Source organism: Lissotriton helveticus, chromosome 3_1 (assembly GCF_964261635.1).
Source record: "Lissotriton helveticus chromosome 3_1, aLisHel1.1, whole genome shotgun sequence".
Taxonomy (NCBI): Eukaryota; Metazoa; Chordata; class Amphibia; order Caudata; family Salamandridae; genus Lissotriton; species Lissotriton helveticus.
Genome location: NC_136061.1, coordinates 996,899,997 through 996,923,558, shown reverse-complemented (window position 1 = coordinate 996,923,558; position 23,562 = coordinate 996,899,997). Strand labels below are relative to the sequence as shown.

The following is a 23,562-nucleotide window of genomic DNA, read 5'->3' as shown; positions in this document are numbered from 1 at the left end:
GGGCTGTGGAAGTATAATGGCAGAATTCCTTTTTTCATTTTCATGCCCATTAGGTTTCTCTTAGTTTTTAGGGAAACATTTTAAGCACTCTATGTGAAACATGACATTAGTGAATTAAAAAGACTGTGAAGATGAGCTAGGATAAGAAAGAGGTGAAAATCTTAAAATAGGACGATAAGTTTATATAGGTTGGGTTTTGATTATCTATCTAACTATAATAATTGATCATATAAGCAGTCAATCAAGAACCAGTTCAAACACACAAAAGTCCGAATACATGACTGTCTACTAAGGCTGGATGAACAACATGTTTACTATCATGAAATCGAGGGGTCTAACATAATGCAGCAAAATAAAACCAAAGGCAGAAGAACACGGAAAATATGTTACTAATTACCTATTTATGATAACATTCCTATAAAATGGCTCAGGGTTCCCAATGTTTGAAATTCATAGTTTAGAGTAATGATGTCATAAGCCATTAACTAATTCCAACAATTCATGGCTTTGGCATCAGTACTGTGAGTTGTAGATATGGAAATTCAATGTTATTTGTACAATACCGAAACATTCTGTGCATATGTAAGTATATGTATGTTAGCTTGCACAAAAACTTACCAATAGGATCAGCAGCTTTGTAGAAATCAGATGCTTCAGAGAACGGGCCTTGTCCAGCTGAGTTGACAGCACTTACTCGGAATTGATATTCACTGCCTTCAGTAAGCCCTGTTACCTTTTGTCTGGTGTCCCGGATAGATTCCTTGGCAACCTTGAGCCATCGTAGACTCTTTTTATCACGCTTCTCAAGGAAATACCCGCTTACTTCACTCCCGCCATCTGCGGTGGGCCTCTCCCAGGTGACTGTCATGGAACTCTTGGTGATCATTGTGACTTCTGGGACACTCGGAGGGCCAGGTGTGACTGCAATTAAAATATGAAAATATTAGGGACATATTGTAAATGGGATCAGCATACAATCAACAAAAGCACTGTTTTACAGTTTGCCTGCTTTTCTTACCAAATGCATTCTTCGCGACTACAGGTTCAGATTCTAGGGAATCCCCAACGCCATATTTGTTTACTCCTCGAATACGGAAAACATATTCATTTCCTTTGATGAGCTTGGTAACGCTAATGAGACACTCTTCAAGTTTTTCAGACACCAAAGACCAAACCACACGACTTGTTTCACGTTTTTCAACAATGTAGTGCGTGACATTAGATCCACCATCATCGGCAGGGGGATCCCACATGAGGGTAATCTTTTCAGCAGTGACTGTCTTGAACTGAACGGGTCCACCTGGAGGTCCTGGTTTGTCTGTTTAAAGGGAAGACAACATTGAATTATTGTTCATTTACGTTCAGTGTAGTAGGAGGAGTATTATTTTCCCAGCACTGTGCAATGATACCCACCTAGTAATTGCACTCTGATGCTTGCTGATGCAGAGCCCAAAGCGTTCTTCAGTTTCAATTCATAACTTCCGCTGTTTGCACGAGCTGCGTCTTTGATGAGTACAGAGGCAAACTCGGTTGTACTTTCAAGAGATACTTGAGCACTTGTTACTAACTCCTTGCCGTTTCTGAACCATTCAATTGTTGGCAGAGGCTTGCCAGATATTCCCACTTTAAGTTTGACTGCCGTACCAGCTTTATGCTTCACAACATCTGTGTATTCTGGTGGAAGATCAATTTCAGGTGCACCTTTAAATAAACAGACATCACAAAATTAATACTTGTATATCCCAAAGCAGGGACTTTACGTTTGGCCTTGTGTGAAAGAAAAAAACCTAATTTTAGATAAAGGCACAGTAATACAATTGCTGATGAAAATCAATCTTATTAAAATGATTAAACTCTACTGTATAATATTGCTTGTGATTCCTTTTTGTCACTGTTAAAATGATTACGATCTCATATCATAAATCAATGAAGACGGATTTATACAGAGCATTTCCACTAAAAGTGATGTTTCTGTGCTCTTTGGTGACCTTCTATAAAGTGCTAACCTTTCATTAATACATTTAACATTATACTCTTAGTAATATTGAGCAAAGAGACAGTGATCTCATTCTAAAATGGCTGCAATTCCAGATTTGGTTTTAACAGATTTTATCGGCTCAAATTTCCAAATTAATGGGAAAATCACGACTCTTGTTTTGACCTGGGCATTTCATTGGTTAGAAGGAAGCAAAATGTCTGGGGGAAACACTCACGGCATTGAGGAAAAACTTGCAGGATTTTTTTTTTAAATGTTTGTTCCTTTTGTTATTACCCATTTGTCAGAGGCTGGCTCTTCATGGGCCATAGTCTGCATTAATGAATTACTGATATGTGCAATATCTGTCCTGCTAGGTGCTAGAATAACACTTCCAGACTCAAGCGTCATTTATAGGCAAGCTGTTTTAAGTTTTTCAATGTAAAAAACAATACAAACCTTCATCAAAAGTAGAAAACTGTTAATTGTGAATAGCTTCAAAATGAGGACTGCTTACCATAGGTATCAAGGCAAGTGACCGGTCCCAAAACATCAGATGGATTGCTAGTCGAGCCAACGGCATTTTTAGCAAATACTCTAAACTCATATTGAGAACTTTGAGTCAGACCAGAGACACTGAATTGGGTCTCAATGACATTAGTGAAGCTGGCCTTTGTCCACCTTCCGTTTGGAAGATCACGCTTCTCAACAATGTACCCAGTAATCTTGCTTCCTCCATCATATGCTGGATTCTGCCAGGAGAGGTTGACGGAATTCTTTGTAATGTCTGTGACACGGACGTTCCTTGGGGGTTCTGTGAGAAAAACAAAAACAATTATGCACTAATTATACCATTTCTGCATTCATAAGTAGGTGTTCAGAAAATGTCCATTACTGTCCTACACTTTTTTCCACAAACGAACATGATTAGGAACTGTCAGTTAGTCTGACACAAAAGCCTTCTTGAGTCTCTAGGTAAAAGCTTACTGAGAAAGAGATGGATTTCCAACTTGGTGCATTGATTGATTCTTGAACAAATCTAAAATCAATTTTTATGACTCCACTGACTGTCTATTTTGGTTATTTTACCAAACTGTATAGTTAAAATAAAAAGACTTTACTGTTTTACAATTCTGACTTCTGGACTGTTTTAAGATTTTCAGAGCATAAGAACTTTTGATACCCAGCACATGCAGTCCAACACTGTGTTCTTGTTGATTGCGGTCTACATGGATTGTATAGACAGAAAAGAAAGATGATTTCTAATATGTATTGCATTGCTTTCCTTACCATGTCACGTGGATAATTAGGACAGCCATATTTACACCTGGTGAGTGAGGTGGAAACTATATAACAGATAAAAATGATGGACTATGTTTTGTTAGATTTGCTTTTGGTACCCTGTGATTTTACTGCCTTTAGCACATAGTTAATTTTCTATTAATCAGTTTTTAGTTGTATAATTAAAAATTCCAAATGGAGCTGACTAGAAATAAACATATCTTCAGTAGCTTATTGACTTAAAAACGTTGATCTAAAATTTGCTTTATAATAGTCATCATTCATGTGTAGAGTAGATTGATGCGTTCATTCCCCTGTCATGGTCCATCAAGTTTCGTTGAAATCAAAATTACACTAAAAGGTATAAATAATTAGCTCTGATTACTTACCACAAGCATCGATGGCAAGCACTTGATCAGAAGTATGGCTGGCCTTTCCAATACCAGCAGCATTTTCTGCATACACTCTGAATTCATATATCAGTCCACCGCTGATGTTTGTAACTTTGAAATGAGTTGTGCGTATTATGGTCTTGTTGGCTTTTTGCCATAGAATGCTGTTTCTGTCCTTCATTTCTAAATGATATCCAATTACAGTATTGCCACCATTGGACACAGGTTCATGCCAGCCAACTGAAATGCTTTCACGGGTAACCAAGTTGACCCACGGTGTTGATGGAGGGCCGGGTATTGCTAAATGAAAAAAAAAAAAACCAACCATGAGCAATCCAGGTTTATATATATATTGCAAGCTGAATTTATAAATAAAATTGCTGACTTACTGTATGGAAGCTTCATTGTCACAGACTGAGAATCAATATATTCACTAATACCAAAGCGATTTTCTGCCTTGATACGGAACTGGTATTCTTCTCCTTTGGTTAGTTTCATTACTTTGATAGTGCTTCTTGCAACCGTTGCAGACACCTCTGACCAGGCAGCAGTGCTAGTTTCTCTCTTCAGGACAATGTAGTTGGTAACTTGACTTCCGCCATCATAAGCTGGTGGGTCCCATGTAAGAACTACACTCTCTTCAGTAATGTCACTAATGACGACAGGACCGACTGGTGGGCCAGGCCTGTCTAGTACTATAATTTTGATGAGAGCTTTAGTTGTTCCACTGGAATTAGAAGCAGTAATTTCATAGGTTCCTGCATCTGCTGCAACACTTTCTTTAAGATTAACAATGATGCTTTCAGCAGTGGTTTCTGTGTTGAATCGGAGAGTAGATTTTACAGTAATACCTTCCTTAGATAATGTTATCTTTGGCAATGGTTTTCCAGAAATTGGAATATCAACTTTAAGATTTGATCCTGCTCGTACGTATAGAGTATTATGTGGGAAGTTCTTCATATCAATCTCTGGTGATTCTGTAAAAAACATTTTAAAGAAAAATGCATAAGTTTTTGTTAAATATTATACATTATATGAGAGAAAGAATACAGGACGCTTAAAAGTACCTAGCTGTTCTTTAATTGTAACAGGCAGCAGAAGTTCCTTGGGTTCACTCAGTCCAGCTTGGTTTTGCGCGGAAACACGGAAGAAATATTCAACATTCTCCTTAAGGCCACGTATAATGTGATGAGTTGTCTTCACATCTGCACATTTCACCCAGTTCTGTTGTCCTTTTTCAAGAGCTTCAATGCGGTAACTGACGATCCTGCTTCCACCATCGTGTTCTGGCTTCAACCAACTTAAAGATGCACTGTCTTTGGTAACATTAGTGACCCCAAGTTTTTCTGGAGGGCTAGGTTTTTCTGGAAAAGAATGCAGAATTGTAATTAGAAAAATCTTTCTATTCGAGGAAGGAAATCACATCTCCACAGGTCCTTTAATGTTAGCAGTATTACCTAAATGGTATTAAACGCTTTGTTGGTGAATAGCAAGAAGCACAATGTTAACACTAGAATGTATGTTCACATCAGTAGTTAAAACTGAAATGCACAGACAGTTATGAGCAAAAAAATACTTTTACGTTAAAGCATGCATTAGGCTAATCCTATTTTAATTGTTAAGATATGGTAATTTGAATCATTTCATACTGATAGATTGTTTAAAACATGCTTCTGTTATGCAAATGGGGTGAATTTCCGATGAACAAACTGTAATGGCTGTAATTTAAGTGATGTTACTGGTGATGCCTCATCCATTACGTTGGCATTCCTATTACACACATGACATGCTGTCTGCAACATATGTACACATACCTGTGACCTTAACACCTTCTTTCGTCTCACATGGTACTCCTACACCAAATTCATTTTCTCCTGAGATTCTGAAGTAGTAAACAGCACCTTCTTGAAGATTGGCAATCTTGTAGGTGAGGCGATGACAGTTGTTGGTCACGGTAACCCAGGCTTTCTTGCTAGCTTCTCGTTTTTCAATATGATAGTTCTTAACAGGGGCGCCACCATCATTTTCAGGAACATCCCAAGACAAAGAAACAGACTCTTTAGTTACCTCTTTCACAGTGATATTTGATGTGGGACCAGGAGAGTCGAGAACTTTTACGACTAGTGTCAATGAAGCAGTGCTGAGAATATTTTGCAATGTTAGGGTGTATTTGCCAGAATCATTTCTTGTTGCCTTTTCTATGGTCAGAGATGTTTTAGAACTTGATGAATCAATACTTGCTCTTGTACGAAGGTCAGTGTCTGGTTTGCTCCATAGAACATTGGGCACTGGTTTTCCTCGGAAAGGCACAGCCATTGTAAATGATCCACCAGCTTTTACAATTAATGTTTTACGCATTTCGCTGTCAATGTCAAATACAGGCTCTTCTTCCCTTTCCTTTGCTACTTGTGGTTCAGAAATTTCACTAGGATCACTAGGGCCAACTTTGTTAATTGATCTGACTCTAAAGACGTATTCTGATCCCGATGTTAATCCGATAACAGTGTACTCTGTACTTCTTACATTTGCAACTGCAGTCAACCATTCAGTGTCTTCCACTTTCTTATATTCTACTGTATATGCAGTGACTGGAGAACCTCCATCAAACAATGGTTTTGCCCATGCAATTGTTACAGTTGTCTTTGTTGAATCTGCAATCTTTGGTTTAGATGGAGCTGATGGTAAGAATATTGGATCTTCAGCACGTACCAATGGTGAGCAGTCACTGGGGGGACTGAGACCTGCAGCATTTTCTGCATAGACACGATATTCATATTCACATCCTTCTCGGAGACCAGAAGATTTTACTCTTAGGTCATAGACTGGTTTTTTGTTTACACGCATCCATCGTAGACTAGTCTTTTCACGTCTTTCAATTACATAGCCATCGATTTCACTTCCTCCATCACTTTCAGGCCTAGCCCAGCAGAGAGTCATAGCCTCTTTTGTAACACTGGTGATCTCTATAGATTTAGGAGCACTTGGTACTGTGAATGGATTTTGGGCCTTTACTGGTTCACTCTCCAAAGGCTCGCCAACACCATATTTGTTAACACCCATGACTCTGAAGATGTATTCATTGCCATTAAGTAGTTTTGTTACTTTACAGGAAGTTGTCCTAAGTTCTCCCTCACAGAGGGTCCATGCAAGTCGACTTGTTTCTCTTTTCTCTACAATGTAGTAGTCAATTTCTGCACCACCATTTTCTTGAGGAGGGCCCCAGGATAGTGTGCACTTCTCAGAGGTTACACCAGCTACTTGCAATGGTCCTGCCGATGGCCCTGGTCTATCTAGAACCTTGCAATTTACAGCTAACGATCTTGTACCTGCAACATTCTGAAGTGTTAATACGTATTGTCCACTATCACGTCTAATGCAGTCTTTAACAATGAGAAGTGTTGTGTTATCTGTTGACTGTATTTCTGTTCTTGCCTTTTCTTCAATTTCCTTACCATCCTTTGTCCATGAAATTACAGGCAATGGTCTTCCTGCAATGTCTGCATTGATTTTCAGGATCTCCCCAGCTTTCACAACAACAACATCCCTGAATTTGACATCCATCATAATCCTTGGAGCATCAACATCATCTTTTACTGTAATAGGTCCTGTTGAATCAGAAGGCTCACTAAACAATCCAGCTGCATTCTTTGCAATGACACGGAATTCATACCGCTGCTCTTCTGTTAGTCCAGTTACGTCAAAGTAGGTTTCTTGAATGTTGGTGAAATTACACTTCAGCCAACGGCCTTCGGGCAGTTCTTTGCGCTCAATGATATATCCTGTGATTTTAGCTCCACCATCATATTCTGGCTTGGCCCAAGAGAGTGAGACTGACGTTCTGGTAATGTTTCTTACTTCAGGTTGACCAGGAGCGTCACAAGGATCTCTGGCAGCAACAGGCTCGCATGATTTGCTACATTTACCAATGCCTGCTATGTTTTCAGCATAGACACGATATTCATACAGAAGTCCTTCTTCCAGACCGACAACCTTCATTTGAGTGTCTGTTAACAAAGTTTTGTTGACCTTAGTCCAAAGAATGCTACTTCTTTCTTTTCGTTCTAAGTGATAACCTATGACTTGACTTCCACCATCATTAACTGGTATCTGCCAGTTTACCGTCATGAAAGCTTTAGTTGCATGTACAACATGGGGCGTTCCAGGTGGACCGGGTGGTTTAAATGGATACTGTGCAATGACAGGTGAAGATTCAGCATAGTGGCTCTTACCATACCGGTTTTCTGCAGAAATGCGGAATTGATATTCAGAACCTGTTGTTAGGCGTGCCACCTTAATTGATGTTCTTGCAACTGTAGCAGATACTAATTCCCATGTTGTGGTTGTAGTGTCTCTCTTTTCAACAATGTAGTTATTAATATGGCAGCCACCATCGTATTCTGGAGAATCCCAAGATAGTGATATGTTATCTGCACTGACATCATCTATACGAATATGTCCAGGAGCTCCTGGCCTGTCAAGAACTATCACACCAATAGAGGCTGTTGTTGAACCAGCACTGTTTGAAACACATAATTCATACTTTCCAACATCTTCGCGTGATGCCTCTTTAATAGACAGAAGTGTTGAAGTCTTTGATGTTTCAACATTGACTCTAGTGGTTTCTTTCAATGCTTGCCCATCTTTCTTCCAGGTTGCAGCTGGGAATGGCCTTCCTCGAATAGGCACATCAATTTTGAGAGTATCTCCAGCTTTGACACTGAATGTATTGAAGAGGAGCTCAATAGAAGGTTGAATTTCAATATCCTTTGCCACCACAGGCACACCAAGCTGTCTTGGATCACTTCTTCCTTTTTCATTAACAGCAGCTACTCTGAATGTGTATTCTTCTCCCACTGTAAGGCCTGATATTGTTGCTTCAAGTGCTTTCACTTGGGTGCAAGTGCTCCACTTTTCACTGCCTTTAGTCTGCATCTCCACTACGTACCCAGTAATTTTACTACCACCATCACTTTCTGGTTTTTCCCAAGTGATGGTAGCAGAGTTACGTGTGACATCTACAAGACTTACTCTTCCAGGAGGAAGGGGTACCTCCGACACTTTTACTGGATCTGCTGTTGCAGCTGGCAAACCAACACCATATTCGTTGGCAGCTAAGACACGGAAATAATAGATTCCTCCTTCTTGCAGTTGTTCAGCTTTGAATGTATTCTTTGTGCAATTGTTTGTAATTGTAGCATACGCCTTCCTTGTCGACTCACGTTTTTCAACAATGTAGTTTGAAATTTTAGCCCCACCATCAATAAGAGGGGGTTCCCAAGATAATATAACAGAGTTCTTCCTTATTTCTTTAACAATAAAGTTCACTGGAGCACTTGGTGAATCTAGTATTCTCACATTAACAAATGCTGATTTTGAGCCACTATTATTTTCTAAAGTCAAATTGTATTTGCCACTGTCAAATCTATTGACATTATCAATGACCAACATAGTATATGAACTTGTAACTTCGATTTGGGATCTTTCACTTAACTTGCCTTCTGCTTTTTCCCATTTGACTTCAGGTTCGGGTCTGCCTTTGGTGGTTACAAACAAGCGCAAAGTGCCACCAGCTCTAACAGAGACAACTTTTCTTAGATCAGCATCAAGTTCGATCTCGGGAGGTTCTACTTTTTCTGCTGCAAGTACTGTGCCAGGTATTAGTGCAGGCTCTCCAACTCCTTCTGCATTTATAGCGCATATGCGGAAGTTGTATTCAGTATTTTCTTTAAGTTTTGTTGCAGTAAACTGTTTTGCCTGAAGTCCTGTTGGTGGTGTGCAGGCAATCCAGTCGTCGGATGAAGCTTCTTTAAATTCTACAAGATATCCTTTTACTTCGGCACCACCGTCATAAATGGGCTTGTTCCATGCAAGAGATACGGATGATCTTGAAGTGTCAGTTACCTTTGCATTGCTTGGCGGTCCTGGTGGATATGTAGCATCACATGCACGGTACAAAACAGATGGCTCACTTAGTTCACCTACACCTGCAGCATTTTCAGCAGCCACTCTAAATTCATAGAAATGCCCTTCTGTGAGTCCAGTTACTCTGAATCTCAAATCTGTCAGTCTCTTCTTGTTGCACTTTGTCCATCTTATGCCGTCTTTGTCACGTTTTTCAAGTATGTATCCCTCAATCTCAGCCCCACCATTATCTTCGGGTCGTCCCCAAGTGACAATCATCGAGTCTTTTGTAATTGCTGTAACTTCCGGTACAGAAGGGGCAGATGGTTGTTTGAATGGATTACATGCTAAAACTGGCTCAGATTCTATTGGTTCCCCAATTCCGAATTTGTTCACAGCCATCACACGGAATATATATTCATTACCTGGAAGGAGTTTGGTTACTTTGTGACTCAGAGCTTGAACATCAGAATCAACTTGTGTCCAGGAGAGTCTGCTTGTCTCCCTTTTCTCAATTATGTAATGGGAAATGTTAGCGCCGCCATCCTGAGATGGTGGACCCCATGACAGGTAGCATTTTTCTGCAGTAACTCCTTGCACTTTCAAAGGGCCTTCTGGAGGACCTGGTCTGTCAAGAACCTTTACTGTTATCGGTATAGATTTTGTACCTCCAACATTGCTCAAGTTAAGAATATATTGTCCTCCATCAATCCTTATACAATCTTTAACTGTAAGAGCTGTTTTTTGGATGGTGGATTTAATTTCGTGTCTTGCAGCTGTTGCCTCAAGTTCTTTTCCGTCTTTTGACCATGTTACTTCAGGGATGGGTTTACCGTGGATGTCAGCTTCTAGAACAAAGGTGTCTCCTGCATTAACGACAATGACATCTTTATATTTTGGATCAAGTGAAGCTCTTGGTGCATCAATCTCATCTCGGGCTGTGATTGGGCCGGTACTTTCTGATGGCTCACTAAAGTTACCAGCTGCATTTCTTGCAATTACTCTGAATTCATATCTCTGATCCTCAACAAGGCCTGTTGCTACAAATTCAGTTTCCAGTACATTTGTAAAGCTGGCTTTCATCCAGCGACCTTCAGGGAGCTCTTTCTTTTCTACAATATATCCAGTTATTTTACTACCACCATCATATTCAGGCTTTGTCCACTTCAGTGTCACATAATTTCTTGTTATAACAATCGCTTCTGGGCATCCTGGAGGGTCACAGGGATCACGTGCCACATAACACTCGGACACTTTGCTAGGTTTACCAATGCCAACAATGTTTTCAGCATAAACTCTGAATTCATACTCCAAGCCTTCTTCTAGCCCATTTGTTTTCAGTCTTGTGTCCTGAATGAGAGTTTTGTTTAGTTTTGCCCAAAGAATGCTATTTTTCTCTTTGCGCTCTACATGATAACCAAGGACCTTGCTTCCTCCATCGTTCACTGGCTCATTCCATTGCACAACCATGTGATCTTTTGACAGAGATGTTACAAAAGGAGTACCTGGGGGACCAGGTTCCTTATATGGATATTGAACAATAACTGCAGAAGAATCCAATGAAGTACTCTTTCCATATCTATTTTCAGCAAAGATTCTGAATTGGTATTCAGACCCAGTCGTCAGCTTTGTTGCCTTGATTGTTGTTCTGGCAACTGTTGAAGACACAGTTTGCCAGGATGTGGTGGTAGTATCACGCTTTTCTACTATGTAGTTATTTATTTGGCACCCTCCAGTATATTCTGGTGCGTCCCATGAGAAGATAACATAGTTTGAGCTAACTTCATCAAAACGAACTGGTCCTCGTGGTGGACCAGGTTTATCTAGCACAATAATACTAATATTCTCTGTGACAGAGCCACCGGGGTTTGTTGCAGTCACTGTATATTTGCCAAAATCATCCTTGCTGCTCTCTTTTATGTGTAAGATAGTTGCTGTTGGTGTATCTTCAACATTGACTCTGGTTGTTTGCTTCAGAGATTGCTCGTCTTTTGTCCAGGTTATTTTTGGTCTGGGTCTTCCAAAAACTGGTATTTCTACTTTAAGATCCTCACCAGCCTGTATATTGTATGAATTGAACATAAGTTTGAAACTTGGCTCAATGGTAAGATCTTTAGCTATGACAGGGATGGCCAGGGCCCTAGGGTCACTCTTTCCCTTTTCATTGTATGCAATCACCCGGAACAGATATTCTTGACCTGAGCTTAAGCCGGAGACAACAGCACTACAAGTCTTTGTTTCAGTTACAGTGTTCCATTTATCTGTTCCTTTTGGCTGCATTTCGACTAAGTATCCTATAAGTCTACTTCCTCCGTCATGTTCAGGTTTTTCCCAGATGAGCGATGCACTTCTTTGGGTAACGTCAGTAAGTGTAACTTTGCCTGGTGGTAATGGAACCTCGGAAGCTTTCACTGCATCTAATGTTTCTACTGGGACTCCAACGCCGAATTCGTTTTCAGCCATTACTCTGAAGTAATAAATTGCACCTTCTATCAGGTTTTCAACTTTGAAGCTTGTTTTGCCGCACTTGGTAGTAACATTGGCAAAGGCTTTTCTGGTTGATTCACGCTTATCAACTACATAGTTCTTTATCTTTGCTCCTCCATCTATGGAAGGTGGTTCCCATGTCAATGTGATACAGTCTTTCCTTATATCTTTCACAAGCAAATTATGTGGTGGGCCTGGTGTGTCAAGGACCTTTACTGTCACAAAAGCAGATTTTGAACCACTGCTGTTTTCTAACTTGAGAACATATTTTCCTGCATCATTTCTGTCACAGTTATCTATTGACAACTGGGTGTAGTTGAGGCCTTTTTCTATCTGTGACTTATCAGACAGTTCGCCCTCCTCTCGAGACCAGCTAATTTCAGGTGCGGGTCTACCCTTAAATGGAATGTGAATCTTTACGTTACCACCTGCTCTGACTAGTATTCCTTTTCTTAATTCTGAATCAAGATCTAACTCAGGAGGTTCAAGTTTGTCTTCTGGTTTAACTGTTCCAAGAACCGAAGCAGCTTCACCCACACCAATTTTGTTTATAGCACAAATTCGAATTTGATATTCTTGATGTTCAATTAGGTTTTTAATTTCATATCGATTGACTTGTAATCCAGTCTGTGGAGTGCACATTATCCACTCTTCTTCCTCTGCTTTACATATTTCTACAATGTAGCCTTGGATGTCGTTACCTCCATCATAAATAGGCTTGCCCCACACAAGGGCGATTGAATTTTTGGAAGTGTCAACCACATGAGGATTAGTAGGTGGCCCAGGTTTAAACATAGGATCACAGGCTTTATAATAAATTGAAGGTGGACTTGCTTTTCCAACTCCAGCTGCATTTTCTGCTGATACTTGGAATTCATATTCGTGGTCTTCTGTTAATCCTGTGACTCTAAACCGCAAATCTGTGACTCTGCGTTTGTTACATTTTGTCCATCTAATTCCTGCTCTGTCCCTCTTTTCAACTATATAACCAATAATTTCACTTCCACCATCGCTATCTGGTCGAGTCCAGCAGACAGTCATTGAGTCTTTTGCAATGTTGGTTACCTCTAATGCCTTAGGGGGACCAGGAAGCACAAATGGATTTTTCATCAGCACTGGGGAAGACTCCAAAGGTTCCCCAACACCATACTTGTTGACAGCCATTATACGGAAAATGTATTCATTGCCTTCCAAAAGTTTTGTTACTTTCAGCATTGTGGCGACTGCATCAGGTGAAACAACAGTCCAAGCCAGGCGACTTGTTTCTCTCTTCTCAATTATGTAATGGGAAATGTCACTACCGCCATCATGTTGAGGGGGATTCCATGCCAGTGAACACTTATCACAAGTAATTCCAGTAACTTGAATTGTTCCTTCTGGTGGCCCTGGTCTGTCCAAAACTTTCACATTTATTGGAACTGACTTTGTGCCTGCTACATTGGAAACCTGTAGGATATACTGTCCACCATCAACTCTAATGGCATCCTTGACAACAATCAAAGCTCTAAAATCTGTGTTCTTTATCTCATATCTGGCAGATTCCTCAATTTCCCTATCTCCCTTAAACCACTGTATGCTAGGAATAGGCTTTCCACGAACATCAGCTTCGAGTTTAAAGATTTCTCCTGCATTGACAATGATTGTGTCTTTGTAATTTGGATCCATGGAAACTCTTGGAGGCTCTACTTCATCCTTTGCTGTAATAGGACCTGTGCTATCGGAAGGCTTGCTAAATGTACCAGCTGCGTTCCTAGCAATGACTCTGAAATCATATTTCTCATCCTCTGTCAGCCCTGTAACAGTAAACTGAGTTTCAATTACATTTGTAAAGCTTGCTTTCATCCAGCGACCCTCGGGTAGATCTCTTTTCTCTACTATGTAACCTGTGATCATGCTTCCACCATCATATTCAGGCTTGGCCCACCCTAAAGTAACAGCATTTCGTGTTATGATCAACGGTTCTGGGCACCCGGGAGGATCACATGGATCACGAGCTACATAACACTCTGAAACTTTGCTTGCTTTGCCAGTGCCAACAATATTTTCAGCATATACTCTAAATTCATATTCAATGCCTTCTTCAAGGTTACTTGTCTTAAAACATGTGTCTTGAATAATGGTTTTGTTAATCTTCGTCCACATAATGCTGTTTCTTTCTTTTCTTTCAAGATGGTAGCCCAAAACTTTGCTTCCACCATCAATAATTGGCTCATGCCATTGTATAATCATGCTTTCTTTGGTAATAGACTTGGCAGATGGTGTGCCAGGAGGGCCTGGTTCCTTATAAGGATACTGAGCTACTATTGCTGCAGATTCCAAGGCAAAGCTGCGGCCATATCGGTTTTCAGCAAATATTTTGAATTGATATTCTGTTCCAGTCTTTAGTTTAGATACTTTCAGAGTAGTTCTTGCAATTGTTGCAGAAACAGTTTCCCATACTGTTGTTGTTGTGTCCCTCTTTTCAACAATGTAATTAGTGATCTGGCAACCACCGGTATATGTTGGAGGGCTCCATGATAATGTAATACTTTCAGCACTCACTTCATCAAATTTTACAGGGCCACTTGGTGGATCTGGTTTGTCCAGAGTTATAACTTCAATAGATGCAACTTTTTGCCCTATAATATTAGCCACTGTTATTCCATACATGCCAGAATCGTCTTTCATAGTTTCTTTAATGTTTAATACTGTGAGGCTAGCCAAATCAGTGACATTAACTCTTGTGGTTTGTTTAAGAGCCTGACCATCTTTTGTCCACGTCACTGTTGGCTTGGGTCGTCCAGAAACTGGTATTTCCACCTTCAAATCATGTCCCACTTGAACACTGTAACTACTGAATACAGGTCTTACGTCTGGCTCAATTACCAGGTCTTTGGCGACCACTGGTACTGCAAGAGATCTTGGATCACTTTTGCCTTTTTCATTTACAGCTATTACTCTAAAGAGATATTCTCCTCCTTGTGCTAAGTTAGTAATGTTTGCTTCAAGTGCCTTGACACGTACACTTTCTGACCATTTATCACTTCCTTTAGCTTGCATTTCTACAATATATTGAATTATTTTGCTGCCACCATCATGTTCGGGTTTCTCCCAGGATAGAGACACACTGTTCCTTGTAACATCAACAACAGTTATTTTTCCTGGAGGTTGTGGAACTTCAGATACTTTAACCGGGTCAGATGTTTCAGCAGGAACACCAATTCCATATTCATTCTCAGCAGTCACCCTAAAGTAATAATTGCATCCCTCTTGTAGCTGGTCTATTTTCCAGGAGGTTTTATGACAGTTTGTTGCCACTGCAGCATATGCTTTTCTTGTGGTTTCCCTTTTTTCAATAATATAGTTCTTTATTTTTGATCCACCATCCAACACTGGGGGCTCCCATGTAAGTGTTACTGATTCTTTAGTGATCTCCTTCACTTTAAGATTAACTGGTGAGCTTGGTGTGTCCAGAACCCTCACACTTATAAAGGCAGACTTGGTTCCACTACTGTTTTCTAAAGTTAGATTGTATTTTCCTGAATCAAACCGATTCACATTGTCAAGTACAAGTGTTGTAAAACTGCTAGTAACATCAATCTGAGCAGCATCTCTGATCTCCCCATCAGCCTTTGACCACTTCACCTCAGGTGCAGGACGTCCACGAATAGGGATAAACAATCTTAGTGAACCTCCAGCCCTCACGTTCACAATTTTTCTTAACTCTAGATCAAGATCAAGATCTGGCGTTTCAAGTTTCTCTTCAACAATGATAGAAGCGGGGACATCTGCATGGTCTCCAACACCAGCCTTATTTACAGCACAAACACGGAATTTATATTCATGTTTCTCTACCAACTTTTCAATTTCAATGCGTGTTTCTTTGATGCCAGTTGCTGGTGTACACATTGACCATTCATCTGTACTTACATCACATTTTTCAACGATGTATCCTTGTACTTCAGACCCACCATCATAGATCGGTTTTCCCCATGAAAGAAAAACTGATGATCTTGTGACATCAATAGCTCTAGGATTATTAGGAGGCCCTGGTTTGTAAATAGGGTCACATGCCTTATAGAAAATTGAGGATGGGCTAGGTTCACTCATGCCAGCAGCATTTTCAGCAGATACTCTGAATTCATAATGATGAGATTCGATAAGCCCAGTTACTCTAAAACGTAATTCACTGACCAATCGTTTGTTGCATCTGGTCCATCTGATACCTTCTTTATCTCGTTTTTCAACAACATAGCCAGTTATTTCACTGCCACCATCAGACTGTGGTCTTTCCCACACAACAATCATGGAATCTTTAGTAACTGCTGTGACTTCAGGAGCCTTGGGAGGAAGTGGTACAACAAATGGATTCTTTGCAACTACTGGTTCAGATTCAAGGGGCTCACCCACTCCATATTTGTTAACAGACATTATGCGGAAGATGTATTCATTTCCTTCCAAAAGTTTGGTAACCTTGCAACTTAGTGTTTGTACATTAGAGTCTACCACAGTCCATACTAAACGACTAGTTTCTCTTCTTTCAACAATGTAATGTGAAATATCACTTCCACCATCTTGAAGTGGGGGTTTCCAAGCTAAGGTGCACTTTTCTGCTGTTATTCCGGTCACAGCAATAGGCCCTTCAGGTGGTCCTGGTCTATCAAGAACCTTCACGCTGACAGTTGCTGATTTTTCACCTGCTACATTTTTCAACAGCAGTGTGTACTGGCCACTGTCCACACGTATTGCTTCCTTCACACTGATACATGTGGTGAAGTTTGTGCTCTTTATTTCTAAACGGGCAGAATTTGCAAGCTCTTGATCACCTTTCAGCCACTGAATGGAAGGTATAGGTTTACCAAAGACATCAGCATCAATTTTGAATGATTCACCAGCATTTAGTACAATTGTTTCTTTGTATTGTGGATCCATGCTTATACGAGGAGGATCTACTTCATCCCTTGCTGTTATAGGGCCTGTGCTTTCTGATGGTTCACTAAAAACACCAGCAGCATTTCTTGCTATAACTCGGAACTCATATCTCTGGTCTTCAACTAAACCTGTTACTGCAAATTGGGTCTCAATTACATTTGTGAAACTTGCTTTCATCCATCGGCCTTCTGGCAACTCTTTCTTTTCAACGAAGTAGCCTGTTATCTTGCTGCCCCCATCATATTCTGGTTTTGTCCACTGGATTGTTACTGCATTTCTTGTCACAAGAATAGCTTCTGGGCGACCTGGAGGATCACATGGATCACGTGCCACAACACATTCTGACACTTTGCTTGGCTTTCCAATGCCTACGATATTCTCTGCATAAACTTTGAATTCATATTCAATTCCCTCTTCAAGACCAGTTGTTTTGAACCTTGTGTCTTGAATGAGTGTCTTGTTTAATTTAACCCAAAGGATGCTGTTTCTTTCCTTGCGCTCCAAATGGTAGCCAATGACTCTGCTACCACCATCATTGACTGGTTCATTCCACTGTACAATCATGCTGTCTTTTGTGACATGTGATACAAAAGGTGTTCCTGGATTACCTGGGACTTTATATGGATATTGGGCTATTACAGAATCTGATGCAAGATATCCACTTTTGCCATATCTGTTCTCAGCTGAAATTCTAAACTGATATTCACATCCAGTCTTGAGTCTGGTTGCTTTTATGGTTGTCCGTGCAACAGTTGCTGACACAACCTGCCAGACTGTTGTTGAAGTGTCTCTTTTTTCAACAATGTAGTTGTTTATAGAGCTTCCTCCATCATATTGTGGTGGTTCCCAGGAAATGGTGATGCTATCAGCTGTGACTTCATCTAACTTAACAGGCCCTGTAGGAGGACCTGGTTTGTCAAGGACAACAATGTTAAGATTTTCAGATGCTTCCCCTGCTGTGTTGACAAGTTTCACAGTATATTGTCCTACATCTTCTTTGGAGGCTTCCTTTATGGTAAGTAGTGAATTACTGTCTGTGTTCTCTGCATTTACTCTAGTAGTCTGTTTTAGTGGCAGATTGTCTTTATGCCATACAACAGTTGGTTTTGGTCTTGCTATGAATGGTACGTCAACCTTCAGGTCTTCCCCTGCAAGCACACTGAATGTGGTAAATAGCAATTTAAATGTGGGTGCAATCACAAGGTCTTTTGCAATAACTGGTACTCCTAACTGTCGAGGATCACTAATTCCCTTCTCGTTCTGAGCAGAAACACGGAACATATATTCTTCACCTTGAGTTAGTCCAGATATAGTGGCTTCTGTAACCTTCACGGTGGCACAGTTAGTCCATTTGTCGCTTCCTTTACTCTGCATCTCCACAATATAGCCTAGAATTCTACTGCCTCCATCATGTTCCGGTTTTTCCCAGGATAAAGTAACGCTTTTTCTTGTTACATCTACCAAGGTTATTTTGCCTGGAGGGAGTGGTTTTTCAGAAACTTTCACAGACTCTGATGTTTCAACTGGGAGGCCCACACCATATTCGTTTTCAGCCAGAACTCGGAAGTAATAGTTGCAACCTTCCTGCAATTGATCAACTTTCCAGCTAGTTTTGTGACAATTTGCAACAACTGTTGAGTAGGCTTTCCTGGTAGACTCACGTTTTTCAACAATATAGTTCTTTATTTTCGACCCTCCATCTATGAGTGGAGGCTCCCATGTTAGAGTAACAGATGCTTTGGTAATTTCTTTAATTTTCAAATCTTGTGGTGCTCCAGGAGTATCAAGCACTCTAACATTCACAAATGCTGATTTGCTTCCTGAGCTATTTTCTATTGTGAGCATATACTTTCCACTGTCGAATCGATTCACATTTTCAACAACGAGCAGAGAGTATGAGCTTGTTGATTCAATAGAGGCTCTTTCTAATGGTTCTCCAGTTTCTCTTGTCCATTTCACTTCAGGTGCGGGCCTTCCTTTAATTGGAACAAATAATCTCAAAGTGCAGCAAGCTCTAATGCTAACAACTTTACGAAGTTCTGCATCCAACTCAATTTCAGGAGGCAACATTCTTTCTTCAGCCTTTGGCGAGCCAGGTACAAGAGCACCTTCACCAACACCTTCAGAATTCAGGGCATATATCTGGATTTTGTACTCCTGGTTCTCTTTGAGACCAGTAATAGTAAATGATGTGGCTTTCAGTCCTGCTTGTGGAGTTACAATTTTCCATTCATCTTCGTCTGGGAGAGCTATTTCAACCATGTAACCTGTGATTTCTGACCCACCATCATATACTGGTTTATTCCAAGCTATTGTTATCGATGATTTACTGGTATCCAGTACTCGAGGGTTTCCAGGAGGTCCAGGCTTAAAGACGGTGTCACAAGCTTTGTAGAAGGGACTACAAGAGCTTGGTTTACTAATTCCAGCAGCATTTTCAGCCATTATTCTGAATTCATATTCATGACCATCTGTCAGTCCAGAGACTTTATAACGTAAGTCGGTGATTGCTCGTTTGTTACACTTTATCCAGCGAAGGCCTGTTTTGTCACGTCGTTCTACTATGTAATTGATTATTTCACTTCCACCATCAGAATCTGGATGTCCCCAGCAGACAATCATTGAATCTTTAGAGATATTCGTCACTTCTGGTGTTTTTGGTGGGTCAGGTGGGACGTACGGATTTACTGCAAGTGTAGGCTCTGATTCCAGAACCTCACCCACACCATACTTGTTGACAGCCATGACTCGGAATACATACTCATTGCCTTTCAGTAGCTTGGTGACTTTGTGTTTTAGCACTTGAACATCTGTTGCAACACTTGTCCATGCCAATCTGCTGGTTTCACGTTTTTCAATCACATAATAGTCAATCTTTGCACCGCCATCATCTAATGGTGGTAGCCAAGAAAGTACACACTTTTCTGTTGTGACTTCAGATACTGCCAAAGGCCCCTCTGGTGGACCTGGTCTGTCTAGAACTTTAACGTTGAAGACATGCTTTGCAACACCGCCAGGATTAGAAGCAGTCAGTGTATATGCCCCACCATCTCTTCTTGCAGAATCTTTGTTAATCAGAACAGTAGAGAAATCAAAGATTTTCACTTCCAATTTTCCAGTTTCTTCTATGTCTTTTCCTTCTTTTGTCCAAGCCATTGTTGGTAGAGGGCGACCTGAAACATCTGCATCTAGCCTGAAGAGATCACCTGCTTTCAAAATTATAACGTCTTTAAATTTAGCATCCACTCTGATCTTTGGTTCTTCAATATCATCTCTGCATGTTATTTCATCTGATGGCTCGGATGGGTGACTCACAGCACCAGCAGAGTTCCTGGCAATTACACGGAATTCATATGCAGCATCTTCAGTCAAGCCACTTACTGTAAACTCTGTTTCCAGTATGTTGCTGAAATTAGCCTTAAGCCAGCGACCATTAGGAAGGTCTCTTCTTTCAACTGTGTACCCAGTTATCTTAAATCCACCATTATATTCTGGTTTTGACCACTGAAGTGTGACTGCATGTCTGGTAATGTTGAGAGCTACTGGTTTGCCAGGTGCATCTATTGGGTCCAGAGCAAATACAGGCTCTGAAGGTTTGCTTGGTTTACTTTTTCCAGCCATATTTTCTGCAATGACACGGAATTCATATGCAATGCCATCAGTAAGTCCGGTTGATTTGAATACATTTCCTACAACAAGGGCCTTGCTTATAACCTGCCAAATGATGCTGTTTCGTTCTTTTCTTTCAATGTGATATCCCAAAATTACACTGCCACCATCAGTAACAGGTTCATGCCAATTAATAGTGATGGAATCTTTTGTAACTATCGAAGCATGAGGAGTGCCTGGTGGACCCGGAACCTTGAATGGATAAGCAGCAACTACATTCTCTGAATTGATAGGTGGGCCAGTTCCATACCTGTTTTGCGCTTTAACTCGGAACTGATATTCAGCTCCTGTAGTCAGACGTGTAGCCTTAAAGGTTGTGCGTATCACTGTGGCAGCTAGTTCAACCCATGTCGTAGTATTAGTTTCCCTCATTTCAACGACATAACTGTTTATCGGCACTCCACCATCATTCTCTGGTGGGTCCCATGAAAGAATAATAAAGTCAGATGAAATTTCATCAAATTTGATTGGTCCAGTAGGAGGCCCTGGGATATCATGTACTTGCACAGTAATAACATCACTAACTTCTCCAAGGATATTTTTAGCTGCAAGTGTATACTTCCCAGAGTCACTTCTTGTGCATTCACCAATGTTCAATATGGTTGAAGTTGCTGTACGTTCAACATTTACTCTCTGTGTTTCTTTAAGAAGTTGGCCTTCTTTCTTCCAGGAGACTGTTGGTTTTGGACGTCCAAGTACAGGGATATCAACTTTGATGTTGTCACCAGCTTTGGCAATGACCATTTTTTGGTAAACACCACGAAGGTCGAATTCTGGGAGTGCCTGCTGTTCTTTTACAAGAACTGGCCTGCTTTCTCTTGGATCACTTCTCCCTGAGCTGTTGACTGCCATCACTTGGAAAACATATTCCTCATTTTCATTCAGATTTTTCACCACATAGTCCAATGCTTTCACGGTTGTAATGTGTGACCAGTGATCCGACCCCTTTTTCTGTGCTTCTAACACGTAGCCTGTAATCTTGCTGCCACCATCATGCAAGGGTTTGGGCCAAGCAAGGCTAACAGTGTTCTTGGTGACATCCATTATGTTGAGACTTTCAGGTGCAGATGGTGCCTCAGAGGCCCTAATGGGATCAGCGGTTTCAGCAGGTTCACCAATTCCAAATTCATTTTCAGCCAAAACTCTGAAGTAGTATTCACAGCCCTCTGCCAAATTTGGAATTCGAAGAGAACATTTCTGGCAGTTGGTTGTAATTGTTGAATAGGCCTTACGAGTTGATTCACGTTTTTCAACAATATAGTTTGTTATCCTTGAACCACCATCAAGAAGAGGCATATCCCACTGAAGTGTAATACTGTCCTTAGTTACATCTCTGGCTTTAAGATTTATTGGTGGTCCGGGTGAATCTAAAACTTTTACGTTCACAAAGCCAGATTTCTTTCCTGCTGCATTTTCAAGATTCATAGTGTATTTTCCAGCATCATATCTATTGCACTCTGTGATGATTAAAAGTGAAAAGGATTCAGTATTTTCAATGTTAGCTCGGATCTTTAGTGGAATGTCACCTTTCATCCATGTGACTTCAGGTGCTGGGCGGCCTTTAATTGGTACAAATATACGTATACTCAGTCCAGCTCTAACAACCAGTGTTCTTCTCAGCTCAGCATCCAATTCGAAATCAGGACTCTCTTCACGATCTTTGATTTCTGTGAAGTCTATGATTTTAGCTGGCTCTCCAACACCTGCTGCGTTAATTGCACAAATTCTGAAGCGATACTTTCCACCTGGTTGAAGATTAGCAACAACAAATTCGGTGATTCGTAAAGCCGACCCAGTCGTATCTTTTATCCATTCTTCCTCTCCATCCTTTTGGTGCTCAACTATGTAGCCAGTGATTTCAAGTCCACCATCGTAATGAGGCTTGCCCCAGGCCAAAGAAGCAGTTGTCTTTGTTGTGTCTGTCACTCTTGGGTTAGAGGGTGGGCCTGGTGGATCTGAAATTGGAACAAAAGAGAAGTGTTACTTTACACAGTAATACAGTTTTCTTGCCAAAGTTGGTGAGATAAATATTAAATAAGATTGAGACAGATTAATACCCACATTGCAATATGCAGATGACACAGTGTTTTAGGCCCGCACCCTGAAAGCACTGCGTTTACCAGTGCATGCTCTTGTTGAGTTTATGGCCTCTCAGGATCTGCACAGCAATTTTTCCAAGTCACATATTCTGGAATGTGGGCCTAGGTGCAGCCAGCTCTCAACCCTGTTGGTTGGCCATAACTGGCTAACTAACATAAGTAGCTTCCTGTATCTAGTAGGCACTTTTCTGCCTCTGGGTCACGGACCCAAGCATTATACAACGCAGAACACAATTATCAAATGCAATAGGCTCCCTTCTTAGTCTTACACAGCCTTGAGGCGGTGGTCAACTGGTGCCCCTGCTGCACTTATACAAGTCTAAATGTGTCCCCACAGTGACTTATGGGGCTGAAGTCTGGGGCATTACAGCAAGAAAACAGATTCTGCAACCAGATCCTAGCAGTCCCGATCTCAACCTCTTACTTTATTTGTCATGAAGAGATGGGTTTGCGCTATCATGGGGATTATTTTATAGCCCGACCAGTATTACTATGGTTGTCAATTTGGAAGAATGAGCAGGCAGCCCTATCTAGAGCTATTACACTGGACTGCCTCCCTTGTAATAATGGTCTTCGAATCCCCTGTTTGAGATATGTCACAACGGAACTCTGAAAGATTGGCCTGAAGAGGGCACTTGCAAATCCAGATACATGCACAAGTCTTAACAAAAAAGAGGTAGCACTTGCACTTTATTAATCGAGGAGATTATGCTGTTTTAGAAGAATGGAAGGGAAAACGCAGAGTATGGCATATCAATCTCTGAAAGCAGTGAACTGCCCCACAAACTACCCTTGTCTCCAACGGGGACGATGGGAACGTTCACTATTGTTCCGTCTATGAACAGAT

General features: G+C 40.8%; 1 protein-coding gene across 1 annotated transcript in view; it reads right to left on the bottom strand.

Annotated features, from left to right (window-relative positions):
• The window catches only part of TTN (titin), a 379,890-nt gene that overhangs the window by 38,709 nt on the left and 317,619 nt on the right, over window positions 1–23,562 (bottom strand). The window contains exons 254-261 of the mRNA XM_078681496.1: window positions 5,463–22,571; window positions 4,716–5,012; window positions 4,038–4,625; window positions 3,646–3,948; window positions 2,493–2,789; window positions 1,414–1,701; window positions 1,019–1,318; window positions 619–921 (exon numbers count right to left, since the gene is read on the bottom strand). Of these exons, the coding sequence (XP_078537622.1) occupies window positions 619–921; window positions 1,019–1,318; window positions 1,414–1,701; window positions 2,493–2,789; window positions 3,646–3,948; window positions 4,038–4,625; window positions 4,716–5,012; window positions 5,463–22,571 (19,485 nt within the window). The remainder of the gene's footprint in view (window positions 1–618; window positions 922–1,018; window positions 1,319–1,413; window positions 1,702–2,492; window positions 2,790–3,645; window positions 3,949–4,037; window positions 4,626–4,715; window positions 5,013–5,462; window positions 22,572–23,562) is intronic.